The sequence below is a fragment of the Mesoplodon mirus genome (genome assembly GCF_964341445.2).
Source record: "Mesoplodon mirus genome assembly, chromosome: 4".
In the NCBI taxonomy this organism is placed as follows: Eukaryota; Metazoa; Chordata; class Mammalia; order Artiodactyla; family Ziphiidae; genus Mesoplodon; species Mesoplodon mirus.
In genome coordinates this window covers 54,966,626-54,982,504 of record NC_138979.1, presented here as the reverse complement: position 1 = coordinate 54,982,504, position 15,879 = coordinate 54,966,626, and the positions used below count along the sequence as shown (strand labels likewise).

The 15,879-nt window shown below is 45.1% G+C and overlaps 1 protein-coding gene across 3 annotated transcripts in view; it reads right to left on the bottom strand.

Moving 5' to 3' along the window:
- Positions 1-2,809: 2,809 nt before the first annotated feature.
- The window catches only part of ZNF609 (zinc finger protein 609), a 228,760-nt gene continuing 215,690 nt past the window's right edge, over positions 2,810-15,879 (bottom strand). For 2 of the 3 annotated variants that reach the window (XM_082617491.1, XM_082617490.1), the window contains 6 exons: positions 10,205-10,292; positions 7,144-9,484; positions 5,540-5,906; positions 3,827-4,002; positions 3,362-3,578; positions 2,810-2,888 (listed from right to left, as the gene is read on the bottom strand). In XM_082617491.1, coding sequence (XP_082473617.1) covers positions 2,815-2,888; positions 3,362-3,578; positions 3,827-4,002; positions 5,540-5,906; positions 7,144-9,484; positions 10,205-10,292 — 3,263 coding nt within the window. In that variant the 3' untranslated portion in view covers positions 2,810-2,814. The remainder of the gene's footprint in view (positions 2,889-3,361; positions 3,579-3,826; positions 4,003-5,539; positions 5,907-7,143; positions 9,485-10,204; positions 10,293-15,879) is intronic. The other variant, XM_082617492.1, reaches the window with a different exon arrangement.

Genomic DNA, 15,879 nt, shown 5'->3' with positions numbered 1-15,879 from the left:
AGACTTGGATATAAGGATCAAAGAGCCAAATGTTTTCTAAGGGGAAAAAAAAGAAAAAACTGTTCCCTTCTGCAGAACCCAAGGATGCCCTGCTAGTACAGAAGCTCTTCTTTTCTGGTACAGAACAAAGTGGAAAGGGGCCATGCCTGCCCAACAGGAAAGAAAATGACTCCGAACGGTTTCTTCACAATATGTACAGAGCGCGCTGTAAAAGCCAGCGCCAGATACAAAACACACAACAATATTTAAAAACAAACAGGAACAGAGATGGGGCCTTGGCTCCACCCGACAGAGTCTGGGAGGGCAAAATCAGGCTGAAATTCAGGTGGGATGAAGGTGTCCACACCAACGACTTCCATGGGTAAAAGGGAAGTCACTGCTCAGAGCACTGCCCGCTGGGGCATCAGGAGGCAGAAGGACTGAATGGGGAAGGGAGGCTGCCTGGGGCCTATTAAGAGGTCTAAATCAGGGGGGTTTGGGGGAGGGCTCAGAACCTAACTTGAACAAAAACAAGGACATGGAAACCTAGAGGAAAGGTCTATAGGTCAGAGGGGCTCCTCTTGGGCAAAAGACCCTAAGCCTCTCTAGAACAGGGCTCTGGGGCTCTTGGAAAGCAGCTTCCACTGGGCATTGTGCTTACTGTCTTCCATCTCCATGCCCCAAACTGTCAGAGCCAAGTCCCTGCTCTTAAATGGTCATTTTTGGCACTCTGGTCACAAACACCCATCTCTAACCTAGGTTGGTGTCTGTCAGTCTTCATCTCTCTCTCAATCCACAAGGTCAACGAAAGACAGGAGAGGAGGAAGACAAAGGGATGATACCTCAAAAACTAAGAGCTAAAGCTCCCCACACCTTGGGGAAGAAGTGACTCCAATAAAGCTACCAAATCACTGTCACTTTCCCAGTGACACAGCATAAAGCCTGGACTGGGACTGCATTTCTAAGGAGAGCAGAGAAATGTCTCTGCCTCAAAGCACAGCTCCACTGACTATACTCTGTGGCTCCAAGGAGTAATGGCTTGCATGTGTTATTCCAGGGTCTAAGGAACAGATAATCTCCCATGGTCAGTAGCCCCTAAAACAAAAAAGTGTGTTACAAAAAAACACGGCTTGGGCCTCCCTGGTGGCACAGTGGTTGAGAGTCCGCCTGCCGACGCAGGGGACATGGGTTCGTGCCCCGGTCCGGGAGGATCCCACATGCCGTGGAGCGGCTGGGCCCGTGAACCATGGCCGCTGAGCCTGCGCGTCCGGAGCCTGTGCTCCGCAGCAGGAGGGGCCACAGCAGTGAGAGGCCCGCGTACCGCAAAAAAAAAAAACAACACCACGGCTTATATTGGCACACATGGGGTTACAGGTTGAGCTACATAAAGTCATGTAGTTGTGTACAGAGAAATTGGGCTGTATAGACTTGTGGCCCTAGATGAGGAGGATACTCAGATGGCTGCTTGGACAGGACATCCCCTAGAAGGGCTGGGTGCTCCCAGGGCCTGCCTCCTGGCTTGCGCTCAGGTGACCTGGCAGACTCCAAAGCTCCCCATGCTGGGGGATACTATTTTACCTGCCTGAGCCTTAAGAGCCAAGCAGTGGAAAAGAAGAGGAGAGATCAGTGTGGGGATCCCCCTGGGAAAGGCACCAAGGGGTCGGGAAGGAGGTGAGAAAAGGGCAAGGAGTGGGGGCTAAGCAGCAGCAGGGCTTAGGGGGTTGCAGCTTCTAGTTCACAGACTCCAATTCGTGCTCCAGCACAAGCTCTCGCCCGGAATCCCCGGGGAGCTCTGTGCTGGTGTTGGGACCCCTGGCCCTCTGCCTGACAGGCAGCCCAAGGCCATGGTGGGGCAAATGCCTTGGTCTCCCTTTCCAGGCTGGGCTCTGAGCGTTTGTTTACATGTGCTCATGTGAGAGGGGAGAAGTCTTCATGTTTGAAGACCTTGTTTTCACAACTGCAGAGAAAACAGCCCCCAATTTCTTTCCTGAGATTCTAATCCCTCCATGTGCTGCCAGTTCCCAGGGCCCAAACCACTGGGGAGATGCAGGGTCTGGTGATGGTGGTAATGATGGTGAGAAGGGGTATGGCTGCTGTGCTGTCTTCAGACCTTACCCAGTGCTCGGGGGTCCCTCCCTGGGGGGCTTGGTACTGCTCCGGCAGCTGACCAGGGGCTTGGGGAACAGACCAGTGACTTCTCTGGGCTGAGGCCATGTTCCCCTGGTTGCTCCCCGTGCCTTCACCTCCACAGAGGCCACAACAGTCACTACTGTGGCCAAGAGAATAAATATTTTTGCTAAGTACTGGCTCTCCAGCTCCTGAGGAAGAGGGAGGGTCAGGGAGTCCAGGGGTCTGGTGGAGGCGAGATAACCAAGGGTCTGCCTTCAGTCATGGTGGGAACGGCAAACAGGATGATCAATACCATTTAACTGATGTCTAAATGGCACCTCCAGCACCTCCTTGGGTGAGCCAGTCCGGGCCCGTGAAGCTGACTTTATCCGGGCACTTGGTGTTCTTTCTGCAAGGGAAACATGGACAGATAACCAGGCATTCAGCCGGCTAGTAAAAACAACCACAGGGTGGTGCTCCAAGAAAATGAACTGCAGAGGAGGCCGGTCCTGGTCGCTAGGGAAGCCGTGTTCCACAGCTCCTCTCGGAGGCAGATGGCTTCATGGGAGACTTACACAAGAGGCTTGCCCAGGGTTCCACCATTTCCAGACCACAGCCCACAGAGCTATCATCCTTCACCGTGGCTCTGCAGGGATTCTGTGATCCAGGTATCACCTATCCCTGCTCTCTAGGTGTTGCCCCAAATTAAAAAGTTACTTACCATTCTCACCTCCGGGGGGGTGGGTAGAGTGAAGGAGTCGAGCCTTGCTGGCTGGCAACAATGGCTGTAGAAGAAAGCCCTGAGTGAGAAGGAGGATGTGTTAGTGTGGCACTCCCAGGCCCTCCCCTTAAGCACTCTCCCTTTTTGCCAGCTGAGTGGGTACTGGGAAGAGCTTCTCCTTAAATTCCTAGCTCCACTGAGTTCTGGGGTGCTGACAGAAGAAAATCTGATGCTTGGATAGATACAGCGGCTCGGGATAGACAGTCAGGCTCTGTTTTTCAGTTGCTTGTTACTCTTTGGCTGTGAGAACACCTGCTCCTTACTCTTCTGAATACCAAAGTCAATTTTCTGGAGGAGTTTGAGAATCCCCAAGCTCCAAGGGACGAAACAAATGTCATGATTTTATTGATTGTCTGCAAGAGGCTAGGATTATGGACAGATGAGACGCTCAAGGGAAAAAAAGGGGGGGGGGTTCTTGCCAGGGGCCCCCTGCTGTGGGCAGTGCTACTGGGATGGAGTAGAAAGGATAGGAAGTGGGGAAGTGAGGCTTACCTGCTGCATAGGGTAAGTTGTACTGTGCTGGGAGCAACGAGTACCCCAAGTGGTGGTGGTGGTGGTGTGTGGACATCAGGCGCTGAGAAGGGGAGGTTCGGGGCCGGTCAACACTCCTTTCACCCCCGCCTGCTCCCCCGACGCTGCTACAGCTGCCACCACCCCCAACCGCCCCACAGCCTCCCCGATCTCTCTCCTGAGAAGTTTTATCACTTATCTGGAAAGGAAAGCAGACACAAAAGCTCTACTGTGAGACACATACATGAAAGCAAGATGCCCAGAGCCCACATTACGACTCCTTAAAGATGCAGGACACCTAAGAATCAAGGAGGTGCCTGGCAGAGCTACTGTCAAGTCAGCCAAACCACACTGTGGTTAGGACTTGAACTAGTCCATCTTCTCCCAGACCCTGGATCTGGCCTTATTGGTCTCTGACAACAGTCAGTGTCACTGCACTTCCCTCACCGTGGGAGACTTGCTCTTGTAATGACTGGCATGCTGCTGCAAGAGGTCCAGGGCTTTGGACTCTGAGCTGGATTTACAACTGACACTGGGGCTGGCTCGTGCCTTGTCAGCATCTTCACCCCCTGAGACCTTGCTGCCATACGGGGAGAAAGAGTAGCTGGAAGGCAGGTAGGAACCTGGGGAAGAGAAATAAAGCAGTCAAAGCAATGGGAGAGGGAGAAGAAACTCTGCTTCAGTGAGCCTGGTGAGGCTCAGGCTGAGATATTTTCTACCACAGTGTCTTCGGGCTGAGACTCAGTGTGTACTTCCTTTACTGAGCTCTAGAGGCAAACAGCTAAGGGATATTAGGAACATGGCCCTCAGTTTCTGGGGAACCAACTTCCTTAGAGCCCCAATCTCAGATTCATCTTGGAGAGGTGACACAGTCATAGGATTTGAAAGGTATTGGATCTGGAGATGTCCTTGGGCTCAAATCCTTCCTCTACTTACCAGTTAGGTAACCCTGAACAAAATTAACAAATTAATTAGCTCAAATTAACCTTTTGAGCTTCAGTTTCTTGACCATCAAAATGAAGATACCAATACTTATTTCACAGGATGCCAGAGAAGATTAAATAAGATAATGTACATAAATCACCTAGTCCAGTGCCTGGCACAGAGCAAGTACTCAACAAATGGAACAACTTTTTATATAGAAGGACTGGGGTAACAGGAGAAAGGAATACTGCAGGATGAGACAATTTCCTATCTCAGTTTGAAAAGCCAACCTGTCCTATTTAGTATTGCCTTATAATGTCAATATCAAGACTATTTCAGCTGCTCTCCTATAGGGAGGTGGGAGCTCCAAGAAGTGAAAGAAGGAGTCTTCCACCCCAGAAGCATCCCACATGGCTCTTCAGGCAACAGAGATCAGTGAGTAAAGTGAGCCTTTTCTTCTAACAAGTTAAAAAACACTTTAACTCCTACCTTGTGCCCCCCTCCCCAAGAACTCATGGATGGCAGTATAGAGTTTATCTTTCCCAGACTGAATCTTTCTAGCTGGACTTACCCCAAGTCTGACTTCAAACTGCTCTTCCCCTCACCGACTGCCTCCTGACCTTACAGCTAAACACAATCTTGCAAATGAATACATGCACTCTCCTGGGTTGAATTTTATTTGTTCCACGTTTCTCTCCTGCTACAATTAAGTTGTAAGCTCCTTGAGGGGATTGAGCTAGTCTTCCCTATTTCTTTTGTATTCCCCACAGTGCCTAGCACATTGCAAAATGTAGAAAGTATGTGTTTTTGTTTGTTTGTTTTTCTGGCCACGCCCCAAGGCATGTGGGATCTTAGTTCCCTGACCAAGGATTGAACCTGTACCCGCTGGGAACCCCAGGGAAGTCCCTAGAGTATGTGTTCAGAAAATCCCAGCTGAGGGAAGACAGCTCTGGTAGAGAGGGGGTTTTGCCTTTAGTTATCCATAAAAATTGACTGTAGAGTTAACCCTCTAGCTGGTGCAAGGGAGGGAGGAGTGGTCCCACAGACTGTAAGTAGGGGTCATTCAAGGAGCTCAGGATTAGTGACCACTTCACAGAAGGCCACATTCAAATCAGAGCTGTCATCTACCTGAGCCTCAGTAAGCCTTAGAGCTGAGCAAGAAAACTCTGGATTCGAAATCTGTGCCTCATTTACCTTCCCATTGAATGGAACAGCAGCTGGAATTTGGTGCCGTACCTGGGTAGTTCTGCATCATCACGGCAGGCATGCCCCGGTAGCTGGGGTGGTTGGGGTCATAGGACTGGCTGTAGGAGTAGCCGTGCATGTAGGGGATGTAGGACTGGTGCTGGGTGAGGGGAGAGGACACAGGCACGTGGACACTTGGTCGGGGCTCCTTGCTCCCGAGGCGGGATTCCTCAGACGTGGGCAGCTTACAGTCACTACTTGTGCTTTCCTTCCCGTCCTCCTTGGGAACAGAGTCCTTACTCCGACTCCTTTCCTCCTTCAGTTTGCGGTCCCGCTCCTCCTTCCACCGCTCGTCCTCTGACTTGATGTCTGAGTACTTGGCAGGATAAACATATGTCCACATCCGGGGCTCTGCTTCCTACAACAATCACAGAATGAGCTCTGAGTGTTTTACAGAGATAGAGATTTCAAGCCCAATGTCCCCTTAGAAACACCAGAGCAGATAATACTAGACATCTGGCTGGGGCACAGAAGGATCTTGGCCTCTACTGACCTTTGTTTAAAATCACCTCTGGTCCCTCCTGCTTAAACGCCTCTCTCCTCCCCCCATAAAGGAAATAAGATGTGGTGAAAGAAAGGGAAAATCCACCAGTGGGTCTTCTCTAGGAGAGAACAAGCATTCTGGGGAAAGGACTCTTTGACTAGAAGAAGCTGTTCCCTTTCCAAGGATATTTAGGTGGTTTCCCTTCTTTAGAGCAAACTCAGGGGCAAAGAGCTACAGGTGCTGCCCCGCTCAGAGGAGGGTGGTCTAACTGTGGCACAAAGAGGGAAGGGGAGACTTTCCAAGTCTGAGGAACAGAGCAAAATGTAAGACCAAAGTTTTTAGTTCTAACTCTGCCTAGAAAATCTTTTTGAGAGTAACTCGGTCTGCGTTGCATACTTCTGGCCTACTTTAAAAAATGGAGAGACCACCATTAACTCATTCCATAGGAACCACACAGTGGAAGAAACAATGGACTAGGAATCACTAGATACCTGAGTTCCAGTTCTGGCTCTGCCAGTTAAGTCTCATGTAATTCCAGACAAATCAAGCTAACTTACCTGGGCCTCTCTTGTCAAATGGGAAAAACATCTTTTACTGGTGTAAAAAGTGCTTTTAAAAAAAAATGTTAGGGCTTCCCTGGTGGCGCAGTGGTTAAGAATCCGCCTGCCAACACAGAGGACACAGGTTTGAGCCCTGGTCCGGGAAGATCCCACATGCCGTGGAGCAATTAAGCCCATGCACCACAACTACTGAGCCTGCGTTCTAGAGCCCACGTGCCACAACTACTGAAGCCCGCGCACCTAGAGCCCGTGCTCCGCAACAAGAGAAGCCACCGCAATGAGAAGCCCGCGTACTGCAACAAAGAGTAGACCCCGCTCGATGCAACTAGAGAAAGCCCGCGTGCAGCAACGAAGACCCAACGCAGCCAAAGATAAATAAGAAACAAACAAAAAAAGTTAAAATGATTTACCAAAGTAAAGAATCCGTAAAATCATAAGATTTCTTCTGCTAATCTGTATTCTGTTGATTCCCTACAAAAGGACAGCCCTGATTTGTGAGGGAGACAGAAAAACTATCAAACGGTATTTCTATTTCCTTCTGGAACAGTTACCTGTCGGTACCAGAGTATTGGATCCACCTCTGCCTGTCGGCCACACTCGGCACCTGTCTTCGCCTCAGAGGCCTCCTTGCCTAGGTGGCTGGCCTCACTCAGCTTTACTTTAAGTCCTTCCGGGGCCTGGCTGGGGAGCTTGGAAGAGTCATCCAACTTGGGAATAATGACTGATTTGGCAGGGTCAGCCCCTTGCTCCTTGGCCTTCCCGGGTCCTGACTTCACCAGGTCTGTCAGGCTGGGGGCCTTGGTGAGACTTGGTGGAACTGACGGCTTTTGCTTCCATTCTTCCTTGAGTGCTGCCTCCCGCTCCTTCAGGCCCATCTCTGCCTTCTTATCCAGTCCCCGCTGCTGCTGCTCCAAGCTCTGCCGTTTCTGCTGTTCTTCATACTGCTGCCGGTAAGCTGTGTTAGTGCTCAGGAGGTGGGTGTGGTAGCTCTGGTCGCTGTAGCCATAGGGGGGCATATAGGCATACTGGTTGTAATACAGGGACTGCATATACATGTTGGGACGTTGCTGGATGACGGAGGGCTGCTGACTGGAACTGCTCAGCTCTGGTTTCTTTTCCTCACAGGCATCGTTCTTCACTTTTCCCTCTATGCTCTCAGGCTCCTCATCCTTTTTTGTCTTCAGGGCCTGGCTCTCCACCCCTGCCTGGCTGCTGGGGTTCAGAGCCCCTGGGCTGGATTGTGTGTAACTTGGAGAGTAGTAACTCTCAAAGCCTTGGTAATATGGTGAGTCTTTGCTCTGTGGCTGAGGGGGGAAAAGGGTTTTCTTGGCCCCATCCTTAACCAACTGTTCAGGGTCCTTTGATTTGACGCTTTCCACTTTGCCCTCCCCATCCTCCCCCGCATCAGAGATGTCGGAGTATGCAGGGCTGTTGGTTTTGACTGAGCTGGCTTCAGCCCCATTCTGGGTCACTACATGTAAGGGGGTCATGGGCTGGGTAGGGGTAGTGCTATCTAAGCGGCTACAGCCTCCAATTGAAGGGCTGGGAGCATTGTCCGTGAAGCTGTAGATCTTGTCAGCTTCCGCCTTGATGCTAGCCAGTCGGCTCTGGTGGGGGTCTGAGGAGCCATTTAGGAGCACCTCCATCTTCATCCCATCTCCTGATGATTCCCTGAATGGGCTTTTGCCTTCTTCTGCTCGACACACCTTCCCAGGGGTCAGAGGACTTTCAAGTTCCTTTGAAGATTCCTTCTTTTTTTTGTCTTTCTTTTTCTTGTCCTTGGCTGGAGTCAAGGCAGGGTTGACTGTGAAAGGTTCTCCCATCACAGTGGGCTTGGGCTGAATGGGCTTCAGCTGGGGGCTGTTGGGCATGGCCTGGACCACTGTGGTGGTCAAGCCTGAGGAGGAGCCTGGGCTTGCTGCTGTGAAGGTGGCTGTCTGGAAGGTGTAAATCTGCTGTGGGGGGATGGCAGGGGCAATGGGCCGGGCTGACTTTAAACTTTTGGAAGGAATCTTTTCAGGTTTCAAACTAGAGGGCTTTTTACATTTTTCTTTTTCCATACACTTCCTTTCCAAAGAATCAAAGGCGTCATTGCTTGTTTCATCCATTACTGAGGGTCCATCATCAGAGCCATCATTGGATAAGGCCCCGAGATCTGTGTCCCCTTCCCCACTCAACTTTTTCTTACAGAGGCTTTTTGTGCTGAATTTGCTTGAAGGAGAAGGGCTATGGGGCTCTATGAGCCGAACTTTGGGGGTAGCGGAGCGGGCAGGGGACAAGGAACCTTTTTGTGAGACAGATGCACCATTGCAGCTCCCGAGGTCTGCATGTAGGGTGGGCTCCTCTCCGTACTCACTGTCTCCATCTGCTTCTGGCTTGCTGTCGTCATCTGTATGGGCATGAGCTTGGTGGTACTTAAGTCCATTGATGTGCTTGTACTTTTTGTTGCAGTTTGGGTGGGGACAGTCAATCAGTACTGGGGAAGGACAATTTCTGTCTAGAACAGTGGGTTCCACTTTGGTCCCAGGAAGGGGGCCAGTGGCTGAGCCCATGGAATTAGTACGGACACGCTTGCTCCCTTTGGAGTCCTCTGAGCTAGAATTCAGCTCCATGTCTGAAAGGGGTTTGTTTTTCCGCTTAGTAGCTGAGGAAGGGCTGGCCTTGACATCCTCAGAGGTGCTGCTGGCAGCTGGGCGATGTTCTGAAGAATTCTGGCTGCCCCGACGGCCTTTGCTATTGGCTCCAGCTCGGGTTTTGCTGCTACTGCTGGTCCCTTTGCTGTCAGAGGCTGTGGCTGTCTCATTGACAGGTGTGTTACTGTTGGGACGCATACGTTTGCCTCTACCCCGACCGTTGCGCATTTCCAAGTCACTGGTGGGAGAGTCACAGAACCTTGGCAAATGACAAACACAACAGGATATTATTAAGAAAAAAAGCTATCTTCAAACCAGTTTAGCTGCAGCCTCCAGAAGAACTGTCCATATGGTAACTATCATTTTCAGTGAATATGATTTGTTAAAGGAACTTCTGAAAGCATGGTAACTGCATTAACTGGTGAGCTCCTAGAATGTTATCTGCATACTAACTATAAATTATTCCCCAAGATTTGGGTTCCCCTAACCCTGACAAACTGGAAATTAATATTAGGAACAAGCCGTAAAGTGCTATTCACTGAAATATCAGTCTTACGGCCAACTGCAACTTGAAAAGGTCCTTGTGAAACCCAGAATGTCTAGTGGAGTTTATGAAACCGAAAATGTTTTTGAGTTTAAACTTCTGAGAGACAGCTACTATCAAAAAACATCATCAATGAATGCTTGTTCACCTGTAGTCAGATTCTGCCTTGGTCTCAAGGTGACTGTAGGTAGAAGCCAGAATTCAGTCATTCCAGATAAAGGCTTAAATAGGATCTTCTCACCATTCCTACCCATTGATTTATTCTCCTTGAATGCCAGATGAATATAATGCCTTCCCTTGTTTCTATAACATAACTGTCCTTTAAAAGCTGGGTGTCTTTTAAAAGCTGTCCAACTCTAACAGGATAAAGGTATAAGGGATCACTGATGAGGGTGGTTCAGATTAACATAAACTAAAAAGCTGTAAAGTGCTTACCTGGGGGGTGCCCAGTCATGTCGTGTGCAGTCAAGAAGTGTACCTACGTAAGTCTTGTTCCTCCATGTTACATTCACTACCAACATCCCTGGAAGACAAGAAGACTCAGATATAGACAAGAGAAATGCTGTTGACCACTGAGAAGAGTATTTTCCATTTGAGTAGCATTCTGGCTCCTGTAGGAGGGTTTAGGGGGTGCTCTAGGTCCCAGTGGGCCTAACAGCATTAGGCTGGAATAGTTCCACGGGAACTGCCTACAACACTACCAGGGCCCCTTAGGATGGGCAACGGTTGCAAAGATTCCATGGTCCAGTTAAGGCACATTTTCCTAACTTTTAAAAAATGACGCAGTGTTTCAAATACACTAAAAAAATACAGAGGATAACTAAACAAAAACTCATGTACCCACCACCCAGCTCAATGGATTTACAAAATTTTGTGCTACACTTGCAACAGATTTATTTTTTAAAGAATAAAACACCATAGTTGAAAACCATTGTTTACTATATTTTCAAACTTGCCATTGATGGGATCATGCTGGGTATGTAACTTACCTTTCTCACTTAACATTACAAATTTGAGATTTATCAATGTTGACATGAAGAGCTTAACCCATTTATTTTAATGGTGCTCAAGTATGTCATTGCATGATTTGACCACAATTTATACATACTGTTGATGGAAATTTAGATGTTTCTTGCACATATTCACTCTTAAATGACATCACAATCAACATTCCTGACATGTTCATTTTATTTAAAAATGGTTTTGAATAGATACCATAGTCACACTCCAAAATTTAAAAGGTAGCAAAAGAAAAATGCAAACAAACCCCAATATAAAATGAAGTGTCCCTCCTGTCACTGTTCTTCAGCTTTTCAGGTCCCATACTCAGAAACATCCATGGATATCCATGTACTCCTCCAGAGGTATTTTATATATTTATAAGCAAATATGTCTATACATTCTTCCTCAAATGGTAGCAGTGTACACCAATGTTCTGCACATTTTCCACGTAACCATATATTTTGGATCATTCCATATGAGTAAACATAGAACTACTTCATTCTTTTCAATGGCTGCATATGAATGAGTTCAAATCGTACCATCATTTATTTATCCAGTCCCCGGTTGATGAACATTTAGGTTGCTTCATTCTTCTGCTGTTACAAATAATGCTGAATAAATAACCTAGTACAAATGTCTTATCTTACATATCACAGAATATGTCTGTAGGATAAATTCCTATAAGTAAAACTGCTAATCACAGAGCATTTGTATTTGGATTTTTCATAAATACTGCCAATTTGCCCTCAGAGAGGATGTACTAATTTATAAACCCACCAGTAGTTCATGAGAACACCTGTTGTCCTTTCCCTGTGGCAACACAGTGTTCCTCAAACTTTCTGGTTTTGCCAATCTGATTGGAGAAAAATGGTGTTTTATGTAGTTTTAATGTCATGTTTCTTATTATGAGTTTGTATAGCATTTCATTACAAGATACCATTATGAGACATTTGTATTTACCTTCTAATGAACTGTCTGTTCATATCCTTTGCTCATTTTTCTACTGAATTATAGTCTTTTTCTTATTTGTGACTGTTTATATACCACAGTAAGCCTTTTGACTGTACTACAAATCAGATATTCCCCCCAGTTTGTCATTTGCCAACGGTGGTTAATGCTATGCAGAAATTACTTACTTTTAGGTTGTTACATTTATCAATCTTTTATGGCTTCAGAATTTCTGTCATATTTCAAAAGGCTTCCCCCATTCCATCACTTTATTAATAGTTTTTTTCTTATGGTTTCTTCTAGTATTTTTATGGTTTGATTTTTTATATTTAAATCTTTGATCCACCTGGAATTTAACATGGTATAAAATGTCTGACATGGACTTCTTTTTTTTTTTTGGCTGCACCTCACAGCTTGCGGAATCTTAATTCCCCGACTAGGGATTGAATCTGGCCCTAGGCAGTGAGAGCACGGAGTCCTAACCACTGGAACTCCAGGGAATTCCCTGACATGGACTTTTTAATATTGGTTTTTTTTTTGCCTTAATTCTAAATTATTTTTGGTTAGTTTTACATTGAATGAAGTCAAATATACTAAGCTTTTCCTTTATTTTATTTTATTTATTTTATTTTTTTGGCGGTACACGGGCCTCTCACTGTTGTGGCCTCTCCCGTTGCGGAGCACAGGCTCCCGACGCGCAGGCTCCGGACGCGCAGGCTCAGTGGCCATGGCTCACAGGCCCAGCCGCTACACGGCATGTGGGATCTTCCCGGACCAGGGCATGAACCCGTGTCCCCTGCATCGGCAGGCGGACTCTCAACCACTGTGCCACCAAGGAAGCCCAGCTTTTCCTTTATTGTTTGTGCTTTTTATGTCTAATCACAAGGTCATAAACATTCTACCATGAAATATTTTAAAGGTATCTTTAACAAGCTAAGAATGTTTTTTATATTTTTAGTGGTAGAAAAAAATGAAAAGGAGAATAATATTTTGTCATGTGAAATTATATGAAATTCAAATACTGCTCAGAAATAAAGTTTTATTGGAATATAGCCACATTTATTCATTTGCCCATTGCCTATGCCCGATTTCACACCTCAAGGCAGACAGAGTTGAGTATGTGTAATAGAGGCTATATGGCCCTCAAAGTCCAAAATATTTACTATTTGGCCCTTTACAGAAAATGTTCACCAACCCCTGTTTTAGATCTTTTTTCTAATATGAGCATTTAAGGTCTAAATTTCCCTCATAGCCCACTTTAGTTGCAGTCCACAAGTTTTGATATGTTTTAATTATCATTCAGGTCAAAACATTTAGTTTCCCTGGCTTTTTTTTTTTTTTTTTTTGGATTCTGGATTTATTTAGAAGAGTGTTGTCAAATTTTCAAATACCTGGGAATTTTCCAACTATCTTTTTGTTTCTGATTTCTAATATAATTCTATTGTGAGTAGAAAACATACTATATATGATTTCAATTCTTTTAAATTTATTGAGAATTAATTTATGGTATAAAATATGCTCTATCTTGAAGAACATCCCATGTGCACCTGAAAAGAATATTTCAAAATGTATACTCTGCAGTTGTTGGGTAGCCTATAAATGATAGATCAAGTTGATTGATAATGTTTTTCAAATCTTCTATATCCTTATTAATTTTCTGTCTTCTTATCAATTATACTTGCCATTTGTTCTTGCTTATTGGAACTCCTATTTGGACCTTCTAGACTAATCCTCTTATCTTTCTAGCCTATTTCCCATTTCTTTGTCTTCTGGTTGTATATTATAAGGGATTTTCTTCATCTTCTAGGCTACATACTGAAATTTTCATTTTTACCATTTTTAATTTAAAAAAAGTATTTGTTTCATGGGATACAGTATTTTATCTCTCTGAAGATATTTCATTATATATTCTTTTCTCTCAATAGTCTTTTGCTCTCGCAGTAGTTTTTTCCCTCTAACTCCTTTTTTTCTGTTTGTTTTGTCCTACATTCTCGTTTCTCAGGTTTTCCTCAGAAAGTTTGGTGATCTTCGGATCTTGTTCATATTTAAATGAAAGGTAATAAAAATTGGACTGGAAGCACTATGTGTGGGCCTTTCCATTAAGCCATGAATACTGGTAGAGATTTTTCCTCCTTTCCAGGACTTGTCAGATTCCCCCAGAGAAGAACTCTTTAATTTCTTACCTGCCTGCCAGTTTCTCTATGTTATATGGATTTTCACTTGGTCCTTGGTACAGCACCGTGCCTTCCTCTATGCCCAGTGTCCTGCTCTGGTTGAAACTCTCTGAAGAGTGAACATCAGTTTTCTGTAATGGCAGAGGGGCTGTGTAGGATGGGGATAATAATGTACAGCCTTTGCTTCTTCTCTAGACCTTCAGCCAGTCTTCTGTTTTCAGCTTCACCCCATATTCCCTGTGTTCAAAGGTACTCTGATATTTCCAATTTCTGAATATTTCTAGAAATCCGTGGTGCAAACTCCTTATTCTTGGCTCTCCTTCCTCCCAACCTCAGGTAAACAAAGAAACAAACAAGCTTCTGTTTTTTCAGGTCTCTTAAATCAGCATTGTGCATCTGCTTTCTAGTGTCCCAAGTTTTACTGATTTATACCTGGTCTGTCTTCTTTACCTTGTGAGTTTATATCTTAAAAACAAAATCCCTTTACTGACATTTGAATGGGTTTTAGGGGGGAAGGTAGGAGGTAAATGTGTACTTTCAATCTACCATATTTAACCAGAATACTGAATTTACTTTTTTTAAAAAATAAATAAATTAATTTATTTATTTTTGGCTGTGTTGGGTCTTCGTTGCTGCATGAGGGCTTTCTCTAGTTGTGATGAGCGGGGGCTGCTCTTTGTTGCGGGCTTCTCATTGCAGTGGCTTCTCTTGTTGCGGAGCACGGGCTCTAGGCGTGCGGGCTTCAGTAGTTGTGGCATGCAGGCTCAGTAGTTGTGGCTCGTGGGCTCTAGAGCGCAGGCTCAGTAGTTGTGGCGCACGGGCTTAGCTGCTCCGCAGCATGTGAGATCTTCCTGGACCAGAGATGGAACCCGTGTCCCCTGCATTGCCAAGCAGATTCTTAACCACTGTGCCACCAGGGAAGTCTCCTCAAATTTACTTTTATTTATCTGTTTGGTATACAGTACTTGGAGTGTACAACCTACCTAGTTAAGTTTCTAATTAGAATTTCTCTAATTCAGGAAAGTCATTACCTATTATATATTAATTTACTGTCTTTCTGCCATTCTTTCATTTTTTATTCTAGGACTCACGTTGATCTCTCATATATTTTTTCTTTGTGCTTGATTCTTCCAATTTATAATCTTTTCTTTGACTACATGTAGCCTAGAATTTATCCAATGTATTGAGGTTTTTAAAAAATTTCAATGACTATAATATATAATTATATTTAAATGACTTTTTCTCATTTCCAAAATTTTAAACTGGTTAATTTTTCATATCTACATGACATTATTTAATTACTGTTTGGTTCATAGTTTTATTTTTTATTTTTATCAGTTTTATTTTTAATAGAGTTTATTATTGTTTCTCTTTAAGAATTCTAAACATACTTATTACAATCTTTGTACCATATGTTAATTTCATTAGGTGTGCATTCAATTCCTGACAGTTAAATTTTGAAACTAACTTAAAATTTTTGAGATAATTATAGATTCACATATAGTTGTAAGAAATAATAAAAAGGTCTCACATGCCCTTTAATGGTAACATTTTGCAACAAAACTATAGTATAATATCTCAACCGAGATTCTGCCATTGATATAATGAAGATACAAAATATTTCCATCAACACATACTTCATGTTGTCCTTTTCTAGCTACACTCATTTCCCTCCCATCCCCACCCCTCCTCAATTCCTGGCAACTAGTAATCTGTTTCTCATTTCTGTAATTTTGTCATTTCAAAAAAATTATATAAATGGAATCATACAGTATATAACCTTCTGGGACTGTTTTTTTTTTTCTACCAGCATATAGTTCTCTGGAGATTTATCCAGGTGGTTGTATGCATCAATAGTTTAGTCCCGGGCTTCACTGGTGGTGCGGTGGTTGAGAGGCCGCCTGCCGATGTAGGGGACACGGGTTCGTGTGTCCCCTACATCGGAGCCTGTGCTCCGCAACGGGAGAGGCCACAGCAGTGAGAGGC